Raw genomic sequence first — 26,747 nt, forward strand, 5'->3', positions numbered from 1 at the left:
GCCTCCCAGTTGGCCAGGTGAGTGTGGATGTCAGGAGCTGTGGGAGGAAGTTGTGCTGTTGGAGAGACTGAGCAGTACACAGCATATCAGGCACAAGGAAGGAGGGCCTGAGGTAAGGGTGAAGTGGAGCCTGAGGAAGTGGGGGCTGCTGTGGGGAAGTAGCCCAGGGAATTGTACGTGTCATGTTTCTAAAAGGTCAGCTACCATAGCCGATACTATTAGGGTCCCTGGGCTGGAGCCCGGAGTTGAGGGTGGGCCTGGGCTTCCCAGCTTTGCCCCCCACCCCGATTAATCACTGAGACTGGGAGACAGAGACTGTGCAAGGGAGGATAGCTTCTCCTCACCTCCCTCACTGGCTTATGATGATAATGGCTCAGTAGACTGTGACCCTTGTCTCTAGAGAGAGAGGTTATGTGGAGGGTCACAGTGAGCCTCTGAGGCTAGTGAAATCCGCCAGGAAATGCGGGACCAACAGAGACAAGGACAGAGCTTTATCACAATATATATAAATTTCATGTTATGATCAGTCAGTCTCAAATACTGCACATGGTATGCTGCATTTGCATCCTTTTACTAATGAATTTCTTCCTGCCCCAAAAGCAGTCCTCTACTTTCTAGTCAGTCCTCACACTACATATCATCCTTCATTTGCTTTTGAGCTGCTGATGCTCACCTACAGTGGCCCCACAATTCCAGTCTCCACTGCCCACTTGCTAAACTTTCAAACACCTTCATGCTTTCTCCCATGCTTGGGAGAGTCTCCTTGTGAACGTACAGCAAACTACTTCATTAGCTATCTTCAGATCCCTCCTCAAAATTCTCCTTTGCGGCGATGCCTCCAAAAACCTGGACAATGGTTGGGCTGCTGGTGTGCAGAGACCACTGCCTACCATGCTGACTAATATTGTCTCATTACCTACTTGTGCTCCCCCATCAGTCTATAGTCATCTGTCTCATCTTATACTTAAATTGTAAGGCCCCTGGGGCAAGGACTGTCTTTTTGCTCTGTTTGTACAGCACCTAGCACAATAGAATCCTGGGCCATGACTAGCACTCCTAGGTCAGTGGCGCTCAACTTTTCCATACTACTGTACCCTTTTCAGGAGTCTGATTTGTCTTGTGTACCCCCAAATTTCACCTCACTTAAAAACTTGCTTACAAAATCAGACATAAAATACAAAGAGTCATAGCACACTATTACTGAAAAACTGCTTACTTTTATTTTTACCATAATTATAAAATCAATTGAAATACAAATATGGTAATAGAGCAGTATAAGCAAGTCATTGTCTATATGAAATTTTAGTTTGTACTGAGTTCGCTAGTGCTGTTCACGTAGCACATTGTAAAACTAGGCAAATATCTAGATGAGTTGATGTGCCCCCTGGAAGACCTCTGTGTACCCCTAGGGGTGTATGTACCCCTGGTTGAGAACCACTGTCCTAGGTGATATAGTAATACATATAATAAACAAGAACAACTTCTCACAAGGGACACTTGGGGCTGGATGTTTATATGATTCTTGGAAACATCACCTTGTATGAGCAACCAATGGAAGCATTCAGCTTCTGCTTGGTACCTGAATAGCATAACCAGAGAGAACCTGGCTTACAGTAGCAAGGTTGATGGTAACATTAATGTGTTGGCAAGCTCTTCAAAGGGTTTCCTTTGTACCATCAGCACCCCTGCACCGTTCAGACTGTTGTAAAATAACAAAACCTGAATGGCTCCCTTCCTCTGCCCACAATGTGCTGCCTTTTCTGCAGTGGTGCACGGTGCACTAAGAGGGTTATTTTGCAGGAGCTTTCAGCATCTGCTGGAGTTGGCGAAGCTCCTTCAGGAAGGATAGAAAAGAAACGGGAAAAATGTTCTTATTGCCATTCCTGCTTTCCAGGTCTCTTGGGGATGGTGGCTCATATGATGTACACCCAAGTTTTCCAAGTGACAGTCAGCCTTGGACCAGAAGATTGGAGACCACATTCATGGGACTATGGCTGGTCCTTCTGGTAAGTGTCTCCTTCATTTAGGATCTTCTTCTCACTCTTAAATTGTCTGATTATGGATATCAGTGCAGGGGTTACAAACATGCTTAAATCTCCAGGAAATTGTATGTGCATTTCCAAGTGCAAAAACACTCACAGTTGATCATGGACATTGGATGTACAATAACTGGGATTGCACTGGCTAGTTATAATTGCAAATAAAAATGATCTCTTGCAAGTCAATTGCAGCCACAATTACCACCACTGAAAGCAGTTCCATTGAGTGTATACATTTGAATTAGGTGCCATAACATTTCTGAAATGTTGGTCTCCTGAATTTAGGCTCAATTGTGCCTTACAGGGCAATTTTCTATAGAAGCGGCAATGCCCCTATGTGGCAGTGGGAGGCATGGTGTCTTTGGATCTCACAATAGCACCCAGGGGGAGTTTCTTGGAAGGTTTGAGGCAAATCAGACAAAACTGTTTTGGAGAGAATTTAATGTATTGTGTGTGTGGGGAGGGGGGGGGGGGTGGAGGCTTTGGAAAGATTCCCCAATGTATTTTGCTCATGAAAAAAAATGGCTTGGCCTAGAAGCCCCCTAATATGTTTTATCCTACCCTTTAGTAGAACTGGCACATTTGACTAGTACAGGAGAATTTGGAGAGTTAGGAATATTTTGATCACAGGCAGTTTTGACAACTTTCAACATCTTGCATTGTCCTGTGTAGCCTGAGGAAGGGGTTTCCTTTGTAATTTATTACATTTTATTTTTTTTTATTACTGAGTAATATTTTAATTCTACTCCCCAAATCAGGCAGGTGTGGACACAATACACTGCATACACCAAGGCAGGGGATTAGTGACCGTTCCACCCACACATACATCCCAAGGCAGGTGATTATTAACCCTCCAGGACCAGAGGCAGGATGTTCTTAGCCCCTCGCACCTCAATACAGTTGATTAGCCCCCTCCACATTGTGAGGCAAGGGATTAGCCCTCCCCCTCTTCCAAATCCCACATTCCAATGCAAGGGATTTTTAGCCCCCCACTCCCACTGCTGGAATTAGCCCCCCACAATTGTTATCCCCCACAATCCCTCCTGTGTTCCAATGCAAGGAACTATTAGCCTCCCTCACCCCCTTTCAAAGGGTTATAAGGAGGCTATTGTGGCCCCCACCCTGGTTTCAGAGCTCACCGACACTAGTTCACACTGTTAGCTACAAATTGGATGTACAGGGGCCAGCTAGTTGTGAGTGTCAGTTCAGTGATTAGCAGGAAGCAGCCTGACACAGCCATGAGGGAGAGGCTGAAGGTGCCATGGCCCAGGTCATGGTCACTGGGCATTGCCAAACCTTCACACGTTTAAAGTAAAAATCAAACTTTCAGGTTCCTAGTTGTTGTTTTGTGTTATAGCTACAGCCTCCTGCCAAGCTTCCCTGAATGACTGAGAGACAGTCTCATGCTTAACAACATTTTTATCTCCATGGTAATGTTGCCATTCTGGAGTATCTCCCATCATAGGGCCACCAAGTACTTTAGAAGCATCAAATCAGTCCCAGTGCCCCGTGGAGAGGGGTGCACATCAATATTTTTATTCTGTAGTTTGGGAAACTGAGGCCAGAGCCTAAGTGGCTTCCCAAAGGCTATGCAACAAGCCAGTATCACCACTGAGAAAAGAACCCAGCGTATCAGACTCTCAGGTCCTTGCTCTGACCCTAAAACCATGTTTCTGCCTTCCAGATTAACAGACATAATTGCTAAACAGACCAGACAACTATATCTGCCTCTGGCAGTGGCCCATATGTAATGCTTTAGAGGAGGGTGAAACGAAACACACCCCACATGGCCTTCAGGCCAGTTGTGAGGTGTTGTATGTAGGGGAAAATTCCTTGATCCCTCTGGGGATCAGATGATGCCCTGAAGTGTGATTACCTCTGTCAGAAACATAAATTATATATAGGATATTTATAGCTTCCTTTTAAATACAGTTCTAGTGTTTGAGTGTCTGGCCTATACAGCAGGAAGGCCTACACCCCACTGAAGTAATACAGGAGAGGAAAGGTCATCTTGTGGCTGGGATTTAGAGGGTGGGGGTTCAGTTCCTGACTGTCACAAGCTTTGTGTAACATTGTACAATTGCATAGTTTCTCATTTGATTCAGTCCCCCTTCTGTAAGATTGGGGGGAATAATACTGCCCTCTCTCAAATGGGAGCGGTGTGAAGTGCTCAGATAGTATAGCAATGGGGATGTATAGGTAACTAGACTAATTGCAACCAGTGTTATGGAGGTGCAGGTCATGGCAGCATAGTTAATATTGAGTGGAGTTTTGCACTTAAAGCAGGAATTGGAATTCAACTTCCTAGTTGTATTTAAAAGTCAGTTTAATCTAATCTAGGACCATACATACTCAAGTACGATTAATTTATTACATTGCTGCAGGGAAAAATTAAGGTTGTTTGGGTGTCAGCTGCACATTTCCAGGTCTTATCCTGTCTGGATTTCTTTTAAATGCAACTTTAACTCAGAATTTCCAACATTTTTCAGGTGTTGATTTCATGAAAATTAAGATCTTCAGGTATAGCTCCCACAGCTACATTGCAATAAAAACCCATGTACCAAATCTCAGAACCCAGGTCAGCTGACTCAGCCTCCTAGGGCTGGGCTGTGGGAGCTAAAAAGAGCTGCAGAGACATTCGGGCTCAGGCTGGGCTCTGAGACCCTGTGCAGGAGTGGGTGGGTCTACACTGCAATTTTATTGCCCCACAACCCAAGTCAGTGAGCATGAGTCAACTGACCCAGGCTGTCTGCATTGCAGGTCCTTTAGTGCAGTGTAGACATACCCAGAGAAACCTGCCTCCTGCTACCCTATAGCTCAGTGTAGGAGACTCCAGTTCAAATCCCACTCCCACATTAGACAGAGGAGGGAGCCAAACTGGGGTCTCCCACAGCCCAGGTAAGGTCTCTAATCACTGAACGATAAGGTGGGCATCACCTCTTCCTACTGCTGTTTTGTGAATAGCACTAAAGACCCAAAAATTCAAATAAAAACCTGAAACCATTCAATGAATTCATATCACATTCATTAATAGTTTTAGGTCAACTGAAACTGCGTTTTTTGGGGAATAAACTATTCATTTGAAAAATTTCACCCCACTCAACTGTGGCATCCATGTTACCAGACAGGACTTCTCATTGCCAAGGATAAGAATCGCAGCCCAAGTTATCCTGCTTTGCATTATGGAGATCGGGCTGAATGAATAATCGTGGCTTAGTTCAAAGGCCAAAATGAAAAAACAAACCCACACCTATTTCAGGTTAAACAAAACATTGTTTGATCTGAAGTGAAATTTTTGGATTTTCAGTGTGTTAACCCTACACCAAAATGTAATTTTTTTTAAAAAAAGCCAGCTAAAATTCTTAATGTCATTTCAAATTAAAGTCAAAACATTCTGAAAATGTTTTGATTTTTTTTATTCAGCTGAATCTATTGATCCAAACTTGTGAATATTTTTGTTTGACCAAAAAATTTTTTTTTGGTGAAGCTGTTGGCTGAACCAAATAGTCTAGCTCTAGTCGGAGTTCTTGAAGTAAAATGAGTCAAATCTGTTGTAGCCATGTTGGTCCCAGGATGTTAGAGGCAAGTTGGGTGAGATCATTTATTGGACCAACTGCTGTTGGTGAAAGACCAGCTTTTGAGCTTAGAGATCTTCTTACATCTTTGTTACTGCATCCATCTTCTCTTTAATATGTTGGTCATTCCTGACCACGCTCCATTTACATGTGTCTCTTGCCTCCAGAAACCCAAGGTGGGCTGCTGTCTTAACGCCGTTCTGTCTGCTGGTTTTTCTTTCTACAGTCTGGCGTGGGGTTCTTTCACCTGCTGCATGGCTGCCTCAGTCACTACATTGAACTCTTACACTAAGACTGTAATTGAGTTCAGACACAAGCGCAAAATCTTTGAGCAGGGCTTTCGAGAGGAGCAGACCTTCCTAGACCAGGAGGCAATCAAGTACTTCAGAGAAAGGTCAGTGCAGTCAGTCTCTGGGTCAGGGAGGTTTTTGTGGATTCTACTGCTAGCCTCAAAGTCTGGGATCTCGCCCACCTCAGTAGATCTAGGTGGAGTCTGAGATACTTGGAGAAGAACCATGTTAAAGAGAAGCCCACAGGATTCTGCTTGACTAGTGTTTTTTCTTCAATGTTGTGAAGTCCCCCCGTATGCCACTTCTTATATACTCATTAAAGGCGGACTGGCAAGCTCCCAATGGCATGTGTCTGATTTGCAGGCGATGTTGCAAATGGAAGCAAAGACTTGTCTCCTAGTGTGTGTAGCCTGAAAGTCTTACATCAATGCTCAGTGTTTGGTGAAAATGACATTTTCCCTTTGCCTAAAGGAAGCTGCCCCTGCTCTGGGAGCATCTACTTGCAAAAAGCCATTCAGAATCTAGGCAGTACAGATGCTTCTCTGGAAATGGGCTCAGTCCTGCTGGAATGAGGTGAAAATGCTTGGGATTCAATGACATGATTGGCTTCAATTTGAAAATGTGTTCTCCATTGCAACAGACAGACATTGTGCTCTGACTCAGTGTCAGAAATGTGCAGCTTTTGGGAGTAGGGACAACTGCATACTCCACCAGCCTCTCCCCCTGGAACACAGACCCCTACATTATTCCACATCCTCCTTGAGACACACACTTACCACCAGTCACCCTCAGCTATGCATGTGCACACAGAACTGGTCCTCCTTGCCCTGTACACACACCTCACCTATCAACCCCACCACTTGTGGGCACAACCCACCTGCCATTGACACACCCCTGCCACATGCACACTTCCTCCTAAGAAGGATGAAGTCATCCCCCCTCCTTCCCCAGCATGTGCACCAACCACTCAGTCTCAAACACATGAGCACCCACAACAAATACTTTATTCCCTTGCTGCCTGCATCCACTGCCCATCTCCCAGTCTCCACACTCCATGCTCACATATCCACAACTCACCTGGCCCCAACACACACACAGCCCCCCTTCCCCTGCATACTAACACACACCCTGTCCTCCTCCACATATACACAAGCCACCTATCCCCCTCCAACACACACTTTTCCTCCACACACACTCGTCTTTACCCATAAACATATGCACCGATCCCCCTCCGCTAGTGGGCCTGCTGCCTGTTCCTTCGACACACTGCTCATCCACATTACCCCACTCATCTATAAACCACACCCCCATGCTCTGCAGCCTTCCTTGCATACACCCACTGATCCTCCTAGCCATACCCCACACATCCTATGCATCCTACTTACTGCCTACAAATCACATCCCCCTCCATATCCACTACTCAACCCCCTTCACACACCATCACCCATCCTCCCCATCCCCACTACCCATCTCCCTCCATACACAACCACCCACAGCCCCATTCTTGCAAGCACTCTCACAGCCCATCCTCTTCCAGTAATACACACATTACCCCACAAGTACACACCAGCCTGCCATTCTGCTACATATGCTAACCGTCCCCTGCCATCTTCTCCACACACCCCCCACAAACCACCCATCTCACACATTCACATGCCACCCAATCCCCTTGCAAACACACTGACCATACTGCCCCCTCACATCACCCAACACAAGCTTCCCATGTTCCCTCCCCACACTGCTCATCCTGGCCACAAATCACACATCTGCCTACAGTACATGCACTACCTATCACCCCCACCCAGACATTCTCCCCCCCACCCCCACACACACTGTACTCCCACACTCCCTACCCATCCCTTACATACCAAGCATCCCCCTCAACACATCACACAACCCTCCACAAAACTCTCCTCACCCTTGCACACACACCACCCATCCTCATATCAGACCCACTACCATATACACACACCTGTCAATCCTCTACACTCCAAATACACCCCATCCACACACAAAACCTGCCCCCCAAACAAGTATCTTTCCCCACTCACATACACTGCCTATTCTCCATATACATGCCAATCAGCTTAGGCGCATAGCACCTGTTCCCCTACACCCACTGACCACTGCACACCATTCGACCCCCTTGCAAACACACAAATACCACACACTCCCCCACACAAATATCACCCTTCTCCCAACATACAGTGCTCATTTCCCCTCCCAAACACTGCCCTTCTTCCCCACACAAACCACCCATCCCATTCCAACATACCACCCAACCTCACTGCCTAGCCTCTCCTCCAGACACTCTACTCATATGCCATATGCATACTTCCCTCACCCTTGACACACTTCCCACCATCCCCACATCACCCCCCAAAACACACAAGCCACTCCTACCCCACACTCATAGCACCCATTTTGCCCACAGCGCATTCCTCCTCACACACTGCCCATCCCCCTGCATGCACATCCCACACATCACCCTTCACACACATGCTGCCCATTCCTCTGTATGCACCCCCTCATGTCACCCCTTCACATTGCCCAGCTCCACCCACCTACAAGTTTCCATTCCACCCTCACATACCCATTGCCTGTCCCCTAGGTGTGTAGGGCTCATTCCCCTCCACACACCCCACCTCTCTTCCCCAGTGTCCATCCCCCTGTATGCAGACTGCCTACCGCCTCACACACAACTCCCTACACACACTGCTCATCCTCCCCACACAAACACCTATCTCACCCACACACAAAGGTCATGCCCCTTCACACACACACCCTTCACACATGCACACACAGCCCACCCTACCAATCCTCCACACACACGCTGCCTATCCCCTGACATGCACACTACCTATCTTGCCCCCCCCGGCAAACACTGTCCCTTCCCTCACACATGCATGTTTGCCCCACACACTACCCCATCTTCCTCACACATTCATTGCCTGCCCCACCCCCACAGTCCTCCCAAACTCATCCATTGCCCATCCTCCTTCCCCCACTTCCTCCCACACACCCTCACCAACATGTATTTTCACATTCACACCCATCCTCCCCACACATCTCCCTGCACAAACATATTACCCCCCAAACCACCCATTTCCCCACCAATACACCACACATCCTGCAGAGACAGACATCCCTTGCCCCCACTTCCCAGCATATAGGCATTGCCCAGCTCCCCTGCACACAGGCCAGCCATCATCCCCCTCGCAAACCATCCACATCCCTTACAGTCCTACTTCGCTCAACCCCATTGCAAACACAACCCATCTCCTCCCCTCCCCACACAGAGCCCATCCTTCTCCCACACTGAACCTGCCCATCCCCTTGCATGGGCATCATTCATTCCTCACAGATCACCCCCATTCCTCACCACAAACACACAGTGCCCATCTGCCACACACTACTCAGGCAGACACATGCACTGCCCCTCCCTCCTTCCACCAGTCCATTGCCCATCTCCCCATACACTCACAGCCCCTCCCTTGTCATGCTTGTGGCCAATGAAAAATCAAAGGAATTCATGTGCCAGTGTATCAGCTCCCCACATAGATCAGCAGCAGGGTTTAATCTAGATACACAGCACAGACTGCTACCCCTTGCGTTAAGAGTAACCACATGAGATGGCAGCAGAGGTAGGTTGTGATCATTCATAGGTCAGCTGCTATAGAGAATGCTGACTCACACCAAACAGTATCAGGAGAGCTAAGTGACCAACTGTGGGTTGAGCAGATGCAATCTATCAGAACTGCCAGCTAGCAAGGAGCATCCCCAACCAGGTAGCAACACTGGGCAGACTTGAGTAGCTGCTTTCATTAGCAACCTATAGACCTGCCTTGGTCACCTGGCTGGACTGTGGATTGGCTGGACACTTAAAACTTGCAGCTAATTTTTTCCAATGACTCATGAGGCTCAGCACACTCAAACAGTTGGTTACATATGTGAGAATTTCGATTTTACGTACAGCATGGACAAGCACATAGATTTGGCAGACTTTCCGAAAAGTAGGGTGGCTCACTGGCCAAGATGGAAGTCCGTCGTGGGAAAGCTAGACTCTAGTCCCAGCTCTGCTGGAAGTGACCTTAACACATCTGTATTCTATCTGAAATTGCAGGAATACCTGCCTTCCCCCTCAGGTAGGGCAAAAGGCCTTGCTCAAAACAAAAGCAGCCTAGAAATATTGATGTCCGTCAGTGAAGGAGATGAGATATGAACTAGTCTCCAGATTCCCTGCTCAGTGTACCTTTCATTAGCTTAAAAGGTATCTGGAGAGGGAAGCTAACAAACAGGCTGCTCAGCAAGGCATGGGAGCACACGTTTAGAAGTGGTGCACCTTCCCATAGGTGAAGAGATATTGATGGCAGAGAGCAGGAGGGGAATGAGCCATTTTTGTCCTGGCTGGAGGCATGGTTCTTTCCAAATGCTGGAGATGCCTCAGCAGGGCCAGGCAGCATGCTTAATGCAGATGGACTGTTCAGAGATTTTTGGCAGCAAACCTATGACAACTTCTACTCAGCCAGTACAAATGGTGATTTTTTGAGGCTTATAAATTGGCCACATTTAGTTTTATTAGAACAGTAAAAGGCCCCTCTGACATCAATTTGCAAGACAATTTACAAGCTCCAAAAGGTGCTAGCTCTTTTAAAAGAGAGTCATTAAAAAGTTAATTTTGTCAAATTAAATTTTGGTGAGTCTTCCCAGGAAAATTCACCCTGAGGTAGAGAGCAAGAATGGAACATTTTTGCCTGAACTGTTAAAGTGGCAGAATTATAAGTGATTAAAAATGGGATTATAATAGGAAGTGTTAAGCAATTTTATATAGCATCACTACCAGTCCTTCCTGCATGATAAGCAGACCAAGTGAGTTGTATAGCAGATTAACAATTCTAACCCTTGCATGTTTGTTTTGATGGTGCTTTTTATCCCATTTGTAGCAGAACATTAGCAATATTGAACTTTTCTTAATGCTCAAAGTTCCAGGGTCGCTGTTTCTCCCTCTCCAAAATCCAAGTTGCTTCTAGTTTGTGGAAGGAAGCAATAGTCTAATCTTTTAAAAAGATTGAATGAGTGGGACATCTCTTGGTGTGGGGAACCCCTTGCTGTAGGTATTGCTCTCCAATCAAAAGTTCACTGGACTGGGAATGTGGGTTTGAGTGGTCTTTCAGGGGGCACTCTGGAGGAAGAGCGTGAATGTGTGTGTGACTACATCAGAACTGCTGAATACATCACACCATGTGCTTGAAACAGACATTCTACTTCTAGGCCTCCTCCCTACATACAGGGCATACTCCCAGAAACAGTCTGTTGGTGTTTTATAATGGCAAAGGTGTTCATGAAACCATGTAGCTATCTCATTTAATGCCTCATTCTCCCCTATATGGGATGACTTCTTTAGGGGAGAAGATTGTTTCTCTAGCCAGAGCACACTGGCCATGTGGCTATATGCCCAGCTCGGTACAGGCTATTCAGATCTTCCTGCCTGGGAAGATCAGAACCTGGATGAAGATTTGTTCCTTGGTTTTTGACAGGGGTCTTTCTTCTCATCATGCTTTGGACTGTACAGTATTATGAAGACATTAGGAGACAAAACACACCACAACTGAGACCACTCCATCGTCAAGCCACACCCCCAAGTACTTCCACACTGCACGCAAGCCCTACACACACACACACCACACTCCTGTTCCACACCCACACAGACCAGACCACACCCCACACATGCCTTGCAAACCCAGCCCCACCTGCCACATACACACCCCTACATGTCCAGACACACCCACATTATACACATGCCCTGCAGACTCAGCCCTCCCCCTCTACACACACCAAACCCTCCCATACCACATATGTGCCCACTACACACATACCACTCTACACACTCTCCAGACCCAGACAACCCCCTTCACACACCCCACCATGCTCACCCCAAACACTGCCCAACCCCTATGCATCCTCCAGACCCAAACCACCTCTTCCATGTACAAATGTCCCACCTTACACCCAAACAGCTCATACTCCCTCCAGAATCAGACAATTCCTCTTCTCACATATACCTCACCACACCCCAGACACTCCAGCATCTCATATAAAATAGAATGCTAGATGTGTAGGGCCAGAAGGCACCTAGAGAGGTCATCTAGTCGAGTCCCCTGTGTTGAGGCAGGACCAAGTAAATCTAGAGCATCCCTGACAGGTGTTTGTCTAACTAGCTTTTAAAAGCCTCCAGTGACAAGGATTTCACAACCTTCCTTGGAAGCCTATTCCAGAGTTTAGCTGCCTTTACTGTGTTGGTATTTTCAATCCTTAACTAGAAAGCTTTTCCTAACTATATGCAATGCTCACACAAGCACTCACACCCCCTTTCTAGAGCACATACACATCCTCCACACACACACTTACCCTGCCACAAGCACTCCTTATACAGGTGTTGGGATAATTACAGTCTTCATGTAACTTTTACCATTATGTACTCTGAGCCTCAATGTCATCTTAATTTCCTTTATTTTAAAGTATTAAATTCACGTGGATACTGAATGAGAAACTCAAAGAGAATGTAACCATGTAATATTTCTAATGACCTGAAGATACACAGTAATCTGGTAATTTATTGCCAGATTCACCAGTATGCTCTGGATAATTTCTGCCAGTCAGGAGCAATGCAAAGCAGCCAACATGTACTGGCTAGTTACCTTGGGTTTACAGATGCTTTGTATCATCAGAAGATCACAAGTCAGTCAGTGTACACACCTTTCGCCACACCTCCTCTAGCCCATACCCTCATCTGCATACACATACATAAGTAAAATTCTCCCTCCCTCCTGCACCCTCTACATTCCTCCGCACCCTCCTCCCATCAAATTCCTATTTACTCCTGCATCCCCCCTCCATTCCTTTATGCACACATTCACCAAATTATCCATTCCTCAAATTCCCTGCATTCATGTGTGCATACAGTTTTTCCCACCTATCCCCACATTCCCCACAGAGGTACATATGAACACGTGCACACCCCTTAATTTCTCTCCCGCCACTCCTTTTCTGTTGAGCGGACCTAGTGCAATGAAGTGAAAAGAAATAATGATTAAGGGTCATTTTCCTGCATAATGGATGTTGATCTTTCACAGATGCTGAAAAATAAAGATAGCATCCATTTTGAAAGAGCAATTATTTGTAGAATTCTCTATTTTGCAAGTAGAGTTGGGTAAATGGATTTTTTTAGGTTTTCTAATTCTGAACAATTAAAGTTTGTTTGATATCAGACACTTGACTTTCAGCAAACCAAACAGAAAAAATAGTTTGTTTTGGGTCAAATTAAGTTTTGTTTTGACAAAAATAAAAAATCCAACAATTTAATTTTTAATGTTTTCATTAAGCTAAATGAAATTTTGAAACAGTCATTTAAAAAAAATCAATGTTTCATTTTGAAATGTTAGAAGAAACATTTAGTTTTCTGGGGGGACAGGGGAGTGTTTGATTTGGGTATTTTAGGTGCTTTTCCCTGACCAAAACAGTTAAGTGAAAATGACAAATTTGCAAAACGTTTTGGCGTCATCAAATCTGTTTTGATGTGAAAAAGTTTGATGTGAAAAATTTTGCCCACCTCTAATTGCTACATTATTCTTTAGCCCCTGTTGAAGACAAAACTGTCAGTTATGAATAATAAAGGCAAAATCACTATTAACTTTGCATGTTTGAAGTGTTATTTCATTACTGAGATCTCTGGGGGGGCGTGCGGGAGGAGAGTCTGACAGTTGAGTGCTAAGTTTCTTAAGGGACCTATTTTCTAATTAGTTTTAACTCAAACTAATAAACAGATTTACTAGCACATGATCAGAAAACTCATTTTATATGCACAGCATTTACTCTTTGCATTTATGGAGGATGTGTCTATTTGTCATGGTTGCATCCTTGCTCTAAGTACAAAACTCAACTCAGCCATAACTATGAAGCAGGGCCAGTGCTTCCATAACAACAGTTCTGGAAGCCTTAGCCAAATTGTTTGTCCTTAGGCTGTGCCTGCAAAGCTTTTTAGACACCTTGGAACAAACACTAAGGGGGAGATTTTCAACAGCACAAATAGGAGTTAGGCCAAACTGACCTTGGTACTTTTGAAAATCTCCCCCAATGCTCCCAAAACTGAAATGACAGGACTGTGAGAGAGCCTAAAGCAAATTAAATTAGGAGCTACTCAGAATTCTAAAGATTAGGTGTTACTGCAAAGTCTAGTGTCCCAGGTGCTCCCAGATTTTATAAATAGGAGGGTCACAAGGAAGTAAAGGGCATAAAATGTTGAGCTCAAGCCAACAGTGTCAAAGCAGAAGAACTTTCTAAGCAATGGCTTCTAAGCAAAGCAAATTCTCCCTGCATAAAGCATGATGCCTCTTGGGAGTGAAGGCTCTAGGAATATTCAGACTGGAACAGCTAATTGAGTATTTTACCTTATGCTGTTCTAGGGGGGTGGGCAACTCGGAGGAGTCCAGCAGTCGAGAGAACTATTCCATTAACTTTATAACCCAGCCTGATTATATTACCAGATATTATGAAAACTATTTCCTAGTCTGTCTGTACCATACACAGATTCACAGCATTTCTCTGCTCTGGTCTTTCCTCTGTTTCTAAATACCAATAAACGATTCCACTATCCCCTTGTCATGAGGTCATCCCCTGAGTCTTTTCAGGACTTAATCACAGACCACAATCACGCCAGGTTTCCTTCATCAGTACCATGTTTTACTGTATTCTTTCAGCAGGCCACAGCCTATAGTGTTATATGTATTTACATTGCACAGGTAGTTTCCCCATTTGCTTCTAGGGACAGGCACCATACTAACAGCAACCAGTGCTGGCTACCTCTGCCTTGCTTCAGGCTCCCTCCTCTTTAGCGCATCTTTCATGTCAATTTATATAATCCCACCTGTTGGGATTTCTTCCCCATCAATTAGCCTTTCAGCTGTAGCTCTACTCAGTTAATTGACACCCTGTCAACTACCTATCTTCCAATTAAGTCCCAATTAATATATACTCGTGGGTATTAAAGTGACAGGGTGATGAGTTAGCTTCTTACTCAGTGCACCCTGTTACAATCCTTCATAATAGAAATCCTCTCCTGTAAAAGCAGTTACAGGGCTGTGTTTATTATTGTGACTATTACAACGTAACTAAGCCTGTCATGAAGTGTTGGTTCTCATGCTGTGGGTAACAGAAGGGTGGGGTCTTTAATAGAAATTGAAGTCTGCTCATTGGTTTGCAAAAAGCTCAGAACCCACTGGACTGTCCTTGGCAGACCACATTCTAGCACTGGTTAGAATGTCATTGGTTTAGAGTTTGGAAAGGGCCTTCATAACACATAATTTTCATTTTTTTTAAGATGTATTCTATATTATATGTATTGACACAATCCTCCTACTGGGCAGAAAAGGGACATGTTGTGTCTACATGCTCTTATATGTCAACAATGTGTTATTTGTCAAATGTGTCCAGTTAAGGTGACAAAGTTGAGCCACAGTAACCTACATATCCTGCAAAAAAGATACAGGACCAGACACTCAGCCCGTGTAGATCAGTATAGCTTCACTGACTTTAATGGCATTACTGCCATTTACACGAGCTGAGAGTCTAGCCTAGAAGCTCCTCAAGATTTAATAAAGCAATAAACAGTGGGTTTTATCTCATTTATATTCATGCACACTCTCAGACAGTGGATTTAACTTCCTTGTGGGTCTCTTTAGGAACCCAACTGAGGAGGCAGGCCAAGTCAGTGCATCATCCTCCAGTAACCCCAGCCCCTACCCCCCCGTTTCCTAGCTACAACTCCACCCACTTTCTAGGTTGTTCTAGCCAACTCCAGGCCCTCCACTGGAGCCCAGCGTGTAGGTGGCTGCATTACTATGACCTTTCCCTCAGCCACTACAACTTGGGCCTAAATATACTGCAAACCAGTGTGTCTCACTTAGCTTTAAATCTCATTAAGTAAAATATGGCCCTGGTGACAATGTGCTTTGTCACTTCCCCTCTAAGTGTGAATAGGGTGTGTGTGTGTGTGTCATTTTATAAGTTTGCTGAGGTGCTAGTTAGATTTTTTTTAAAATCTGAAACCTCAAAAACAGATTTGCTAATTTGATAAGTGTTATAGCAACTATTAGAATGCAATTTGATAGGATAACACCTTCTTGTTGAGTCAAGGGGGCATTTGCTTATGACTTTAATGCTTTTCAGGTCAATTTTTATCTTGGACAGTATTTCTCAAATCAGGACACTTGGTTATTCTTAGCCAAAGAATATATTCATAGATTCTCTGATTCCAAGGCCATTTGGGACCATTGTGATCATCTAGTCTGACCTCCTTTGTAACACAGGCCAGACAACTACACCCAAAATAATGCTGAGAGCAGATCTTTAAAAAAAACCCAAAACATCCAGTCTTGATTTTAAATTGGTCAGTGATGGAGAATCCATCTCAACCCTTGGTAAATTGTTCCAGTGGTTAATTATCCTCACTGCCAAATATTTACACCTTATTTCCAGTCTGAATTTGTCTAGCTTCAACTTCCAGCCATTGGATCATGTTATTCCTTTCTCTGGTAGATTGAAGAGCCAATCATCAAATGTGTGTTCTCCATGCAGGTATTTAAAAGACTAATCAAGTCATTCCTTAATCATCTCTTTGATAAGGTAAAGAGACAGAGCAACTTTCAATTGGGGAAGTTTTCTAGCCTGTGTGATGCAGAAGGTCAGAGCAGATGATTATAATGGCCCTCCTGGCCTTAAATATCTATGATTTTTCCTGTGGCTCAAGTTTTTCTTATTTCTAAAATATGCCTCGCATGACACTTTGCATTACCTGAAGCTTTCCCAGCTGTAGCTGTCAAATCACCTGAGAAATGGTATCATGCAGGACTTGACCCATTTTACAGACAGACTATGCATATAGATTACAGTACATTTTTCCTGAGGCACTGTGATGTAGTGGATAACTTTAAGCAACTAAATTTGAAATGTTTAGTGTTAAGTTATCTGTAAAATTGGGATGAGGAAAGTGGGGGTTCTAGTTTTCCCCCCATTGTCCTCATACATCCAAATGACTGAACACTTTTGCTCAAAGCTTCCAAAAAGAAAAAACTCACCTTCTGGCAGAGACCACTGACGCCTTGTCTACACTACAGGGGAAATTCAATCTAAGCTATGCAATTTGAGTTACGGGAATCATGTAACTCAAATGGATGTAGCTTAGACCTACTTACCATGGGGTCCACACTACACAATGTTGACAGGAAACACTCTCCCACTGACCCCCCCTTACTCTTCTCCATCCAGTGGAGTATAGAGTTAATGGGAGAGTAATCTGCAGTTGATTTAGTGAGTCTTCACTAGACCCACTAAATCAACCGCCAGTGCATCAATTGCCACTCATTCATCCCCCGGTAAGTGTAGACAAGCCCTGAGTAAAAGAGGATGTTAATAAATTGGGGAGGGTTCAGGGAAGAGCCACAAGAATGATTAAAGGACTAGAAAACTTGTGTTTAGTGTACTTGTGGCACCTTAGAGACTAACCAATTTATTTGAGCATGAGCTTTCGTGAGCTACAGCTCACTTCATCCAATAAGGTGAGCTGTAGCTCACGAAAGCTCATGCTCAAATAAATTGGTTAGTCTCTAAGGTGCCACAAGTACTCCTTTTCTTTTTGCGAATACAGACTAACACGGCTGTTACTCTGAAACCTGTGTTTAGTGTGTGATGGGTCTCACTCACCACTGCGGCACCTCCTGCCAGCTGTCATGGAAATTAGCTCTGCTCACCAGAGCACCCTCCTCTGGTGGTGCCTCAGCCCATCACTTTTGTTCCAGGACCAACACCACACCCAGGACTGCAGCATCCTCTTCAGTGACATTGTCTGTCACACCACGCTTTGTGTTCTCCCCTTCCAGAGCACCTGCAATCTCTGTCCCATCACTACTTCACTGGCAATTGTAGTCCTATTGTCCCGGGGCTGCTTCCCATGCGGCTCCAACACCCTCTTCTGCCCTTACCTCAGGGCCTCAGCCTGCAGGCCCTAGCAGCCAGCCAGGAGCTCTCTTTAGCTCCCCCAGTCCCTGGTTACAGCACTGCTCTGTCCCAGGTGCTGGTGCCCCTTCCTTCTGCTAAGAGCCTAGTCTTCCCCCATCAAGCTCCAGTCAGCTACTAAACTCTGCTCTGCCATGCAGCCCTTCTTATATGAGCCTGCCGGGCCATGATTGGCTATTTCTCTCAGCCTCTTTCTAATTGGCTGCCTCCAGCACAGTCTCCTTAGGGCTGCTTTTAACCCCTTTTCTGCCAGTGAGGGGCAGCTGCCCCATCACACAGTGATAGACTCATGAAGCTCCATGTATTTAGCTTTACAAAGAGAAGGTTAGGGAGTGATTAATTACAGTCTATGGGGAACAAATATTCAATAACTGGCTCTTTAGTCTAAGAGATAAACGTATAACACGATTCAATGGCTGCAGGTTGAAGCTATACAAATTCAAACTGGAAATAAGGGGTACATTTTTTAACAGAACAGTTTACCAAGGGTGGTGGTGGATTCTCCATCATGGTCATTTTAAAATCAAGATTGGCTGTTTTTCTAAAATATCTGCTCTAGGAATTATTTTGGGACAGTCCTCTGGCCTGTGTTGTACAGGAAGTCAAACTAAATGGTCACAGTGGTCCCTTCTGGCCTTGGAATCTATGGAATTCTAGCCTCATTGAAGGTGATGTCAAAAGTCTCACTGATTCCAGTGGAGCCAGGATTTCACCCTGAGTCTGGGAAATTTCAGCCCAAAAGGTTAAATGTTTGGAACATTCTGCACAATTGGAAACAAATGTTAGAAATGAAAGAATTCTGTAAACCACCACAGAGTTTGCTCCTGTTCCCCTTATAATAATTACCTTTCAGTATGACCATTTCCTATAATCTCATGTGCATGTAGCATTTTTTCTTATTGTGTGGGCTCTTAAGGAAAAATTACTAGTGTACTGTAATCCCTCTTGTTTGCAAGAGCTTCAGGTGCATACACAAAGAGATGTGAAGATTCTGGCCAAGAGTTTCAAAAGAGATGCCTAAGGTTTGGCTCTAGTGTCTATATTTAAGCATCTAAATAACTTCCCTGATTTTCAAAAGTACTGAGCACCCAGTAGCTGCCATTGACAGTACAAATGATCAGGAATTTCAAATCTGATTATTTGCCTCCTATTGGCATGCAAGGTACAAGTGCAAAGTTCTGCCTTGGATTTATTCTGCAAAGCATGGAAGGGAACATCTGCAGAGCTGTTCCTTCTGGAAAGTTACATGGACTGGCATATAAATGGTGTAGCATTAACATACCCACTTCCAACACATGTACTGTACAATGTTAGTTCCTGCTGCTTAGATTCATCATGAAGAGTGAGATGCAGCCGTGACCCCCTCCCCCCAATTCCCATTCCCCCTAGCCTCTGTACATAAGCTTTCCCCTGAGAAGGGCAAAGCCAATGGAAACAAGTCCCTCCTGAGACCATTAGGATCACCGTAATGGGCCTGGCTGGCTGTAGATGGAAGAGCCCAGGTATGTTGTACTCTTATTGATTTTGACTCTTCCTTTCTGTACATTTGGGAACAGCCGTTGTTTCTGTTAAAGATGCTACTTCTATATTCTCTTTTCCAGAACAAAGGAGGAGAGGGATGAGGATGGGGATCTGAGGTTACAGTGCCTCCATAGCTGCTCCCCAAATAGTAAGTGAACACAGCTCTCCATGTCTCTAATAGATGATGGTTTATGTAACCCCCAGAATGGTTCCTGGGAGTTTGGATACAGGTTCAAGTAGGGAGGTGGGACAAATACATGTTTGCAATTTAATCAAATAGCCAACATGCATGTGCAATTTTAATCAAATAGGAATAATGAAAAATAACTGAACTGTGCACAATCCCATGAAGTTTATTTTAGCTGTGCATCCAAAGCAATGTTGTCCTACAATGATATACCATATAGTATCTCTAGCAGCCGTTACTACAGAGACATCTATTTTTCAAGATAAGCACTAATTTAGAAAATTATAACTGTATAATATTCAGCATGCAATAATAATGTACAACATTTGTACATGTTTCATCAGTATGTGACACTAATCCACACTGGTGCATGCGGTGAATATCTACCGTTCATAGATAAAATCAGTGAAAGCAAGTATTATTCAATAATAACTTTAATATGAATCAACTGGGCCAACTCCTGCAGTCTTTCATCAGTCACTATACAGACAAATCAATAGGTCTTTACTTTAATCTTATTCAGCATTTATTCAGGCAAAATTCTTACTGTAGCCAATGGGAGTTAGCCAGCTGTTCTGTCTCATTGCTGATGAACATGGGAGTAAGGATCTCAGGGTTTGGCCCATAATGAATGCTCTTCTTTCCCTTCAATATGCAGCAAATACAAACACGGATATAGCAAGATGTTGTTTATTTATGGTAAATAGCATTGTGTTCAAAAGAATCATGGAATTCTCACAAAGAAAGCTGGAGAATCCTCACTCAGCAGAGTGGAAAAGCCTCTTGGAGGGAACGCTGCTTGGCAGAGCTCCCGGAAGTGACCTGCCAATACTAATGAGATTTGGAAACCTGAGAGTATTCCACTTCCTCTGTTTTACTGGGATGCAGAATGCACAACCACATCTCAGTGTCCACAGCCTTGATAATAACAAGGACAGTGATACCTCTACAGTTTTGTCCTAGCAGCTCCACGGACTTACATTCTCCACAAATGGTTTCTTGATGGTGGTGGTCATCAGATCTACTGGCATTTACTGAGGCTTGAAGGCAGCTTTGGTATCACAAAGGCGGATTAGCACTTGAGCTGAAAGAGTTGCATGTCAGCTGTGGATCCATTACACAAACTATATATTTTTTTCCATTTCCATATAGCTGAGGTGTAATGAAACAAAACTGATTATTTCTGATTATTCTATTTGTGTTTCTGATTATATCAGTATAACATGAATCCTAACCTTGTTCTGGGACACACATGCACATCCAAATTCTCTTTCTCTCTCATCCCCCCACCCCAATATCATGCACACATGCACAACCACCCCGCCCTCTTGAGGAAAACACTTGAGAGCCTTGCATTGTTCCTTAAATGTCAACAAATTTGAACTCAATAAGGTGAGGTGTTCCAGAGCTGAGCCCCACACTGAGAACTCCCCACCCTTAATCCTCAAGCTGCTTGAAATTTTGACAACCTGGTATTTTCCCCCATCAAAAAATGGCATTTTGTTAAAAACTATATGTTTTGTGGAAACTGTCACAATTCAGGGCAACTGCACCTATATTTCCCTGCTGTAGTCCAGCAAGGGCCACTCTCAGGCCTCCAGCTCCCCAGACTTCAGCTCTCTTGGGCAGAGACACAATATTTTCTCTCTCTTGACCAGGATATTTCCAGGCTCCCTGCCTACTCTGTGAATTTCGCAGCAAAATCATACTGCCTAAACAGGCCCGCTTTACTTTTCTCCTCAGAGATGGTAAACAGTATAATTGACACAGTTAGGCTACGACCCAGCTCTTTCTCAGCAAGCACATTCATTCTTAAGGTAAAAGCATTTCAGAGAAAACCTATGAAAACAATAAAAGAATCTACATGCATGCTAATAAGCTTACCAGAGATCACCCCAACTCCAACAAGGGGTCTGGCCAGTGAACAGTCCTTCAAACCCCCACAAGAGGGTTTTCTGTGATCACAAGTTCATAAAAGCTGTTTGCTCAGAACAAGCACACTCATGAATCTGTGAGTCACTCGTTTGGGCCATCTGATCCTGTGAATAGGTCCTCTCCCCAGAGCAGAGATTCAAAAGAGCAAGTCCAGAGGTGGGCATTTGCATTCCCCTCCTCCCAAGTACTTCCTAGGAAACCTACTCAACTAACAGTTCATTTTTGTCTTAGCCATTGTTTAGAACAGTCCATTGAAGCTCATAATGCTTCCCAAGGCTTATATTAGTCATGTCTCCAAGACAAATGACATACAATCCCATGATAACACATACATATTTGCATTTTTAAAACAATGAGTTTCTAAGATATTTAAACTTAATTCAACAATGTTTAATTTAATTCTATAAAGTTTGTCCAGGATACGGCAAGAAGTTGCCATACCTGTCACAGAAACACATTGCTTTCCATGAAAATTTTGTTGGGAAGGGTTCTCAGATCCAGGAGAGAAATTCTGGTCAAAATGAGAGAAACTGACTGCAGAATAGCCTGGTGGTTAGGGCACTCACCTGGGATGTGAAAGACCCAGATCCGTGCTCTGCCTGATTCAGAGCAGGAGCATGAAATTGGGTTTCCCACATCCTGAGCAAGTTAGCTCTGGCTATTCTGGGATCAGTCTCTCTTTTTTGTGAAAGTTTTGTGTTTGTTCTGCATCAGAAAGAAAACTAATCTAAAAACCTCAACATTTTTCACAAAACAGACTTGTTGTTTTCCAGCCAGCCCTACTCAGACACTTCCCTCTAGGGACACAGCTTGAACACACCAGCTGAATGGAAGGGGTTGCAGAAGCACACTCTAAGAGGAGAATCTCTCAGGTAACCAGCCCAAGCTTCTGAGGATGTTTTAGATCAAAGATCCAAGTCAGTATCTTGAATTGCACCCAGAAGCAATCGGGAGCCATTGCATTTCCTGGAGAACTTATGAAACTTCTTCCCTGTGGCTAATACTGCCCAAACATTTGAGAAGCTGCATTGTGCCCAAAGCACACCTTTACAGAGCTCTTCAGGTAGATGTTGTACTCTTCCCTGTAGAGGACATTGCAATAGTCCAGCCTGGAAGTCGTAAAGGCCTGGGGGATGGTGGTAAGGTCTGGATGAGAAAGAAAAGATCACAAATGCCAAATGCAGATGAAGCAAAGCGTTCCCAGCCATCACCACATCCTGGTATTGTAGGATCACACAGGAATCAAGAGCACCCCCAAATTATGAAGCTTTCTTTAAAAAGAAACAAAACATTTAATAATGGGGCAGGGACCATCCCTGGCATACTCTCAAACTCCTTCCTCCAACCTACCAGCATCACCTCTTTCTTGAGCTTTATGCAGCTCACTTTCAAAGTCCACATCTTAGATCAGCATTGGGTAAGCCCAGACATCACAATGGAAGACATAAATCAGTGTGTCATTTGCATTCTGTAACAACACAGCCGAAATCACTTAAGTAGCTGCCCTGGGTACCTTGTGGACATGCCTTGCCTACCCCGGCTCACAGAAAAGCCTCAGAGCAGAGGCATTGTCCAGAACTTAGAGAGGAAAGAATGGAAGCATCCTAAAGCAGAGCTGTCTGCCCAGTCCGAGCCTGCAGACTAGTTAATAAACCTCAGAGCCCTCTCAGGCTGCTAATCAGCCCCAAAGTAAGAGTATGGACCCCTGACTATCTCTAGGGAGAGGTCAGTGCCCAGTGAGACCAGTGCTGACTCCATCCCAAACTCAGGCCTGCAACTGAAATGGAACAACCAAACCTGAGAACTCCAAATGACACCAGAACTGCCTCACTAGACCTTTATAATAGACTTCCCCACAGAGAGAAGATTAGCAACAGGCTGATAACTCTCCATCCTGCCAGTGACAAACTACAGCTACTTGCAGAAGGGAAACTGGCACCTGACCCTACAGGAGAGAAACACTGACAATCTCATGCATCAGTGGACCTAATAGCTCTTACTTCAGCAAGACAACAGGGGCATGAGTGCAATTCAAAGGCCCCAAGTGGAAGCTCTTGCAGTATATTCAGAGCGGGCTGACTGAGAAGACATTGTGTTTGGCCCCTCTGGGCACCAATCCTCCACCGTGACACCAGCCATGCCAGTCCAGATTCAGTGGATCATGTCTGTGAAGTAGGTGAAAAATTCCTCACAGCACTGCCCATGGGACTATTTCAGGGCAGAGCCAGACGTCACTTACCTGCCTGTGAATCAGAGCAATTCTGCTGCCAGATGTATCTGTACAGAGATATTGGAAGAGAAAGCGGCTTTCACCACCACTGCATACGTACCCCCCGTTGCATGGACTCAGCATACAATCTTGGCCATTAGTGCTCCAATTTTTCAGCATGGATGTCTGATCTCTCCATTGCTCTGAGGACATCATCAGCTACCAAAACAAAATTCTGGGCCATTTCAGCCCTATGTCTGAAATCTGACAGCAGTACCAAATGCTTCTAGGGTTGGCTGGCCACCATTTCCTCAATGGACTTTCCCAGAAAGCAAAGTGTAGCAGATGGGTTATGATTGTCAAAATAATTTATATCAAGAGAGGATATCTTGACCAAGAACTCGTGAAGGGGTGGTGCAGACACTCTCTTCCTCCTGTTTTTATACTGTCAGAGCAGCTGCAGTCAATCTGATCTGCTATGTAGACTGAAAGCTCCTTGCAAAGGGAGACTTTCTGGTCTGAGACTTGGTGAAAGCAGCCTGAGTTACTCCGACAGCCCAGGACGTGGAACAGTGGATCAAGGTTAGACTTGCTAATGGAGCAGAACTCCGGAGGGAGTAGCAGGAAGGGAGGAGTACAGAGGATGGGAATAAATTTGGAAGGAGCAGAACTCATGGCCAAGTCTGAAGGCATGGCAAAGGGTGGGAGCAGGAGTGGCACGGCTACACAGGCAGCCTGGGTCAGGAGAGAACAGAGGTAGAGCAGGCGAAGGACGAGGAGAGGTTGTGTGGGAATGAGGAAGAGGAGGCAGGGGAGGTGATACTGAGATGACAGGGGAGTGCTTACAGGAGCAGAGGAGGAGCAAGGAGAGAAGAGGATTAGAGACTAGAAAGAAAGAGAGAGGAGAGGGGCTGAAGGGGAGGGCAGAGGCCAGGAATCAGGAGACATGTAGGAGATTCCCAGAGAGCACAGGAAGTAAGGCAGGGAAGAAGTTGCTGCATCTGGGCTATGCAGTGTGGGAGAAAGGAGACCTGCTCTGATCCACCATGCTAAATCAGCTGTTCTAGGAGACACAAGAGGGTGTGTGGTTCCAGCAGAGAGAAGGTGTCAGTGTCTGAGTTTGCAGGGAGGGGTTCAGAGAATCATAGAAAGTTGGAAAGCTTCTAGCAAAAGAGCAGACCTTGAGAATGGGAGTCAGGAGAGAGGGAGGGGAACAGGATGGAGAGAGTCCACCAGTTCCAACCAGAGCAAGAAGAGGTTGCTCAGCGCTGTGTTTTGCTCCGGCCATGCCAGTGGCAGCTGCTGCTACCAGTCCCTGTGCTCTGAGAAGGAGGCGGCCAAGTGGTGGGGGAGTGACTTAACCTTCTGACTAACAGCATTCTGAACTAGGTAAGGGATCTGGGCAGCCATGCATGTCACAGCAATGTTACTCTGAGGAAATGGGAATACAAAGCCCCAACTATTTACTCCGATTAAAAACATGAGTTACCAACAAAGAATGGATGAGCAAACCCAGAGATGCTAAGGATGATCCTTGGAATAAATATAATACTATCAGGAACTTTTCAAAGAACTTGGAAAAGCCTTACCTATTAACTTTGCAAGAGAAACCAGAATACCAGTCTCAAAGACTAGCTCTGCACTGTCAGCAGTGACAGATGTTACCCCAGGCCTGGCTTCTAATCACTGGGGAAAAGGTTTATCCAAGTAAGTTTTCTACCATATAGAGAGGAATTTGTAGAATTTCATTACTACAAAGGTTGTATCCAACTCCCCTTTCTTGCTGTATGCCAAACCCCTGTCAGACGTTTTATGGGGTGTGACACAAATGCACTGAGCTTCTCCTTGCCATCTGTCAGTCTGTGTGAGATTAGAGCCTCCCTTCTGACAAGAAATGTGCCACAAACCCCAACTCAGCATCAAAATGCACTAACACTCCACAGTGCAGGTTGAGTTACTTTGTCCCAGTGTTCAACAGTATTTAGATGCCTAGAGAAGCAGATAAGAGGTTAGTGGGATTTTCAGAAGTCCCTAGTTTCCTAATGTTGTATGCAGTGTAGTTGTGGCCGTGTCAGTTCAACCTTGCATTTAGCTGTGACACTCAGAGTACCTTTCCCAGACTTAAAAAAGAGCTCAGTGTAACTTGAAAGCTTGTGTCTCTCACCAGCAGAAGTTGGTCCAATAAAAGACATCACCTCACCCACTTTGTCTCCCTAGTTTCCTAAAGCAGACTTAGGCCTAACACGATTAAGCACTTTGAAATCCCACTAGGCCCTAACACAGAGTGCAGGGAGTTAAGATGTGAGCCTGCACTCTGTCACCAATTATTCCCCCGTCCCCCACAAGAAAGCTGATAATTAAAGGTAATTCAGTAATGAAAGCTGGTGGTCTTGGGGAGCTAATGAGCCAATTAGTCCATCAGCTCAAGCCTGTTAAAGAGGCAGAGGAAGGAGATGCGGGGGGAGAAAGGAATAGGGGCGAGCCAAGCCTTAGGGGAGAGCGATCTCTGCTCCCCTCTGGTACTGAGGAGATGGTCTAAAGCAGAGGTCCCCAAACTGCGGGGCACACCCCGCTCAATGGGCACGAAGGAATGTTCAGGGTGGGGGCGTGGCTGGGACTTGGGCCAGCCCCCACAGCGGGTGGGGAGGGAGTGCCACCCAGCTCTGCTTCTGGCCCTGTGCCTGGGGCCCCACTCCCAGTCCTGCATTCCGCTGCCAGCCCCGCACCCGGTGTCCTGGCTGCAGGCTCTGCGCCCGGGGCTCTGCGCCAAGGGCTCCACTCCTGGCCCTGCCCCCAGCTGTGGCCCCAGCCTCAGCCCCCTTACCCCTGTCTGCATCCCCACCCTACCCCACCCCCAAGCCGCAGCCCCTTCCCAGCCCCTGCTCTGGGGAGGAGGGGGGAGTCAGACAAGGGTAAGGTAAT

At 45.2% G+C, this 26,747-nt stretch overlaps 1 protein-coding gene across 3 annotated transcripts in view; it reads left to right on the forward strand.

Moving 5' to 3' along the window:
- The window catches only part of GSG1L (GSG1 like), a 123,269-nt gene that overhangs the window by 65,221 nt on the left and 31,301 nt on the right, over nucleotides 1-26,747 (forward strand). The window contains exons 4-6 of one of the 3 annotated variants that reach the window (XM_084641830.1): nucleotides 1,895-2,006; nucleotides 5,841-6,008; nucleotides 19,575-19,642. In XM_084641830.1, coding sequence (XP_084497956.1) covers nucleotides 1,895-2,006; nucleotides 5,841-6,008; nucleotides 19,575-19,642 — 348 coding nt within the window. Of the gene's footprint in view, nucleotides 1-1,894; nucleotides 2,007-5,840; nucleotides 6,133-19,574; nucleotides 19,643-26,747 lie in introns of those variants that run through there. The other 2 variants (XM_084641829.1, XM_084641828.1) reach the window with 2 other exon arrangements.

Source organism: Lepidochelys olivacea, assembly GCF_965140295.1.
Source record: "Lepidochelys olivacea isolate rLepOli2 genome assembly, chromosome: 10".
NCBI lineage: Eukaryota > Metazoa > Chordata > Testudines > Cheloniidae > Lepidochelys > Lepidochelys olivacea.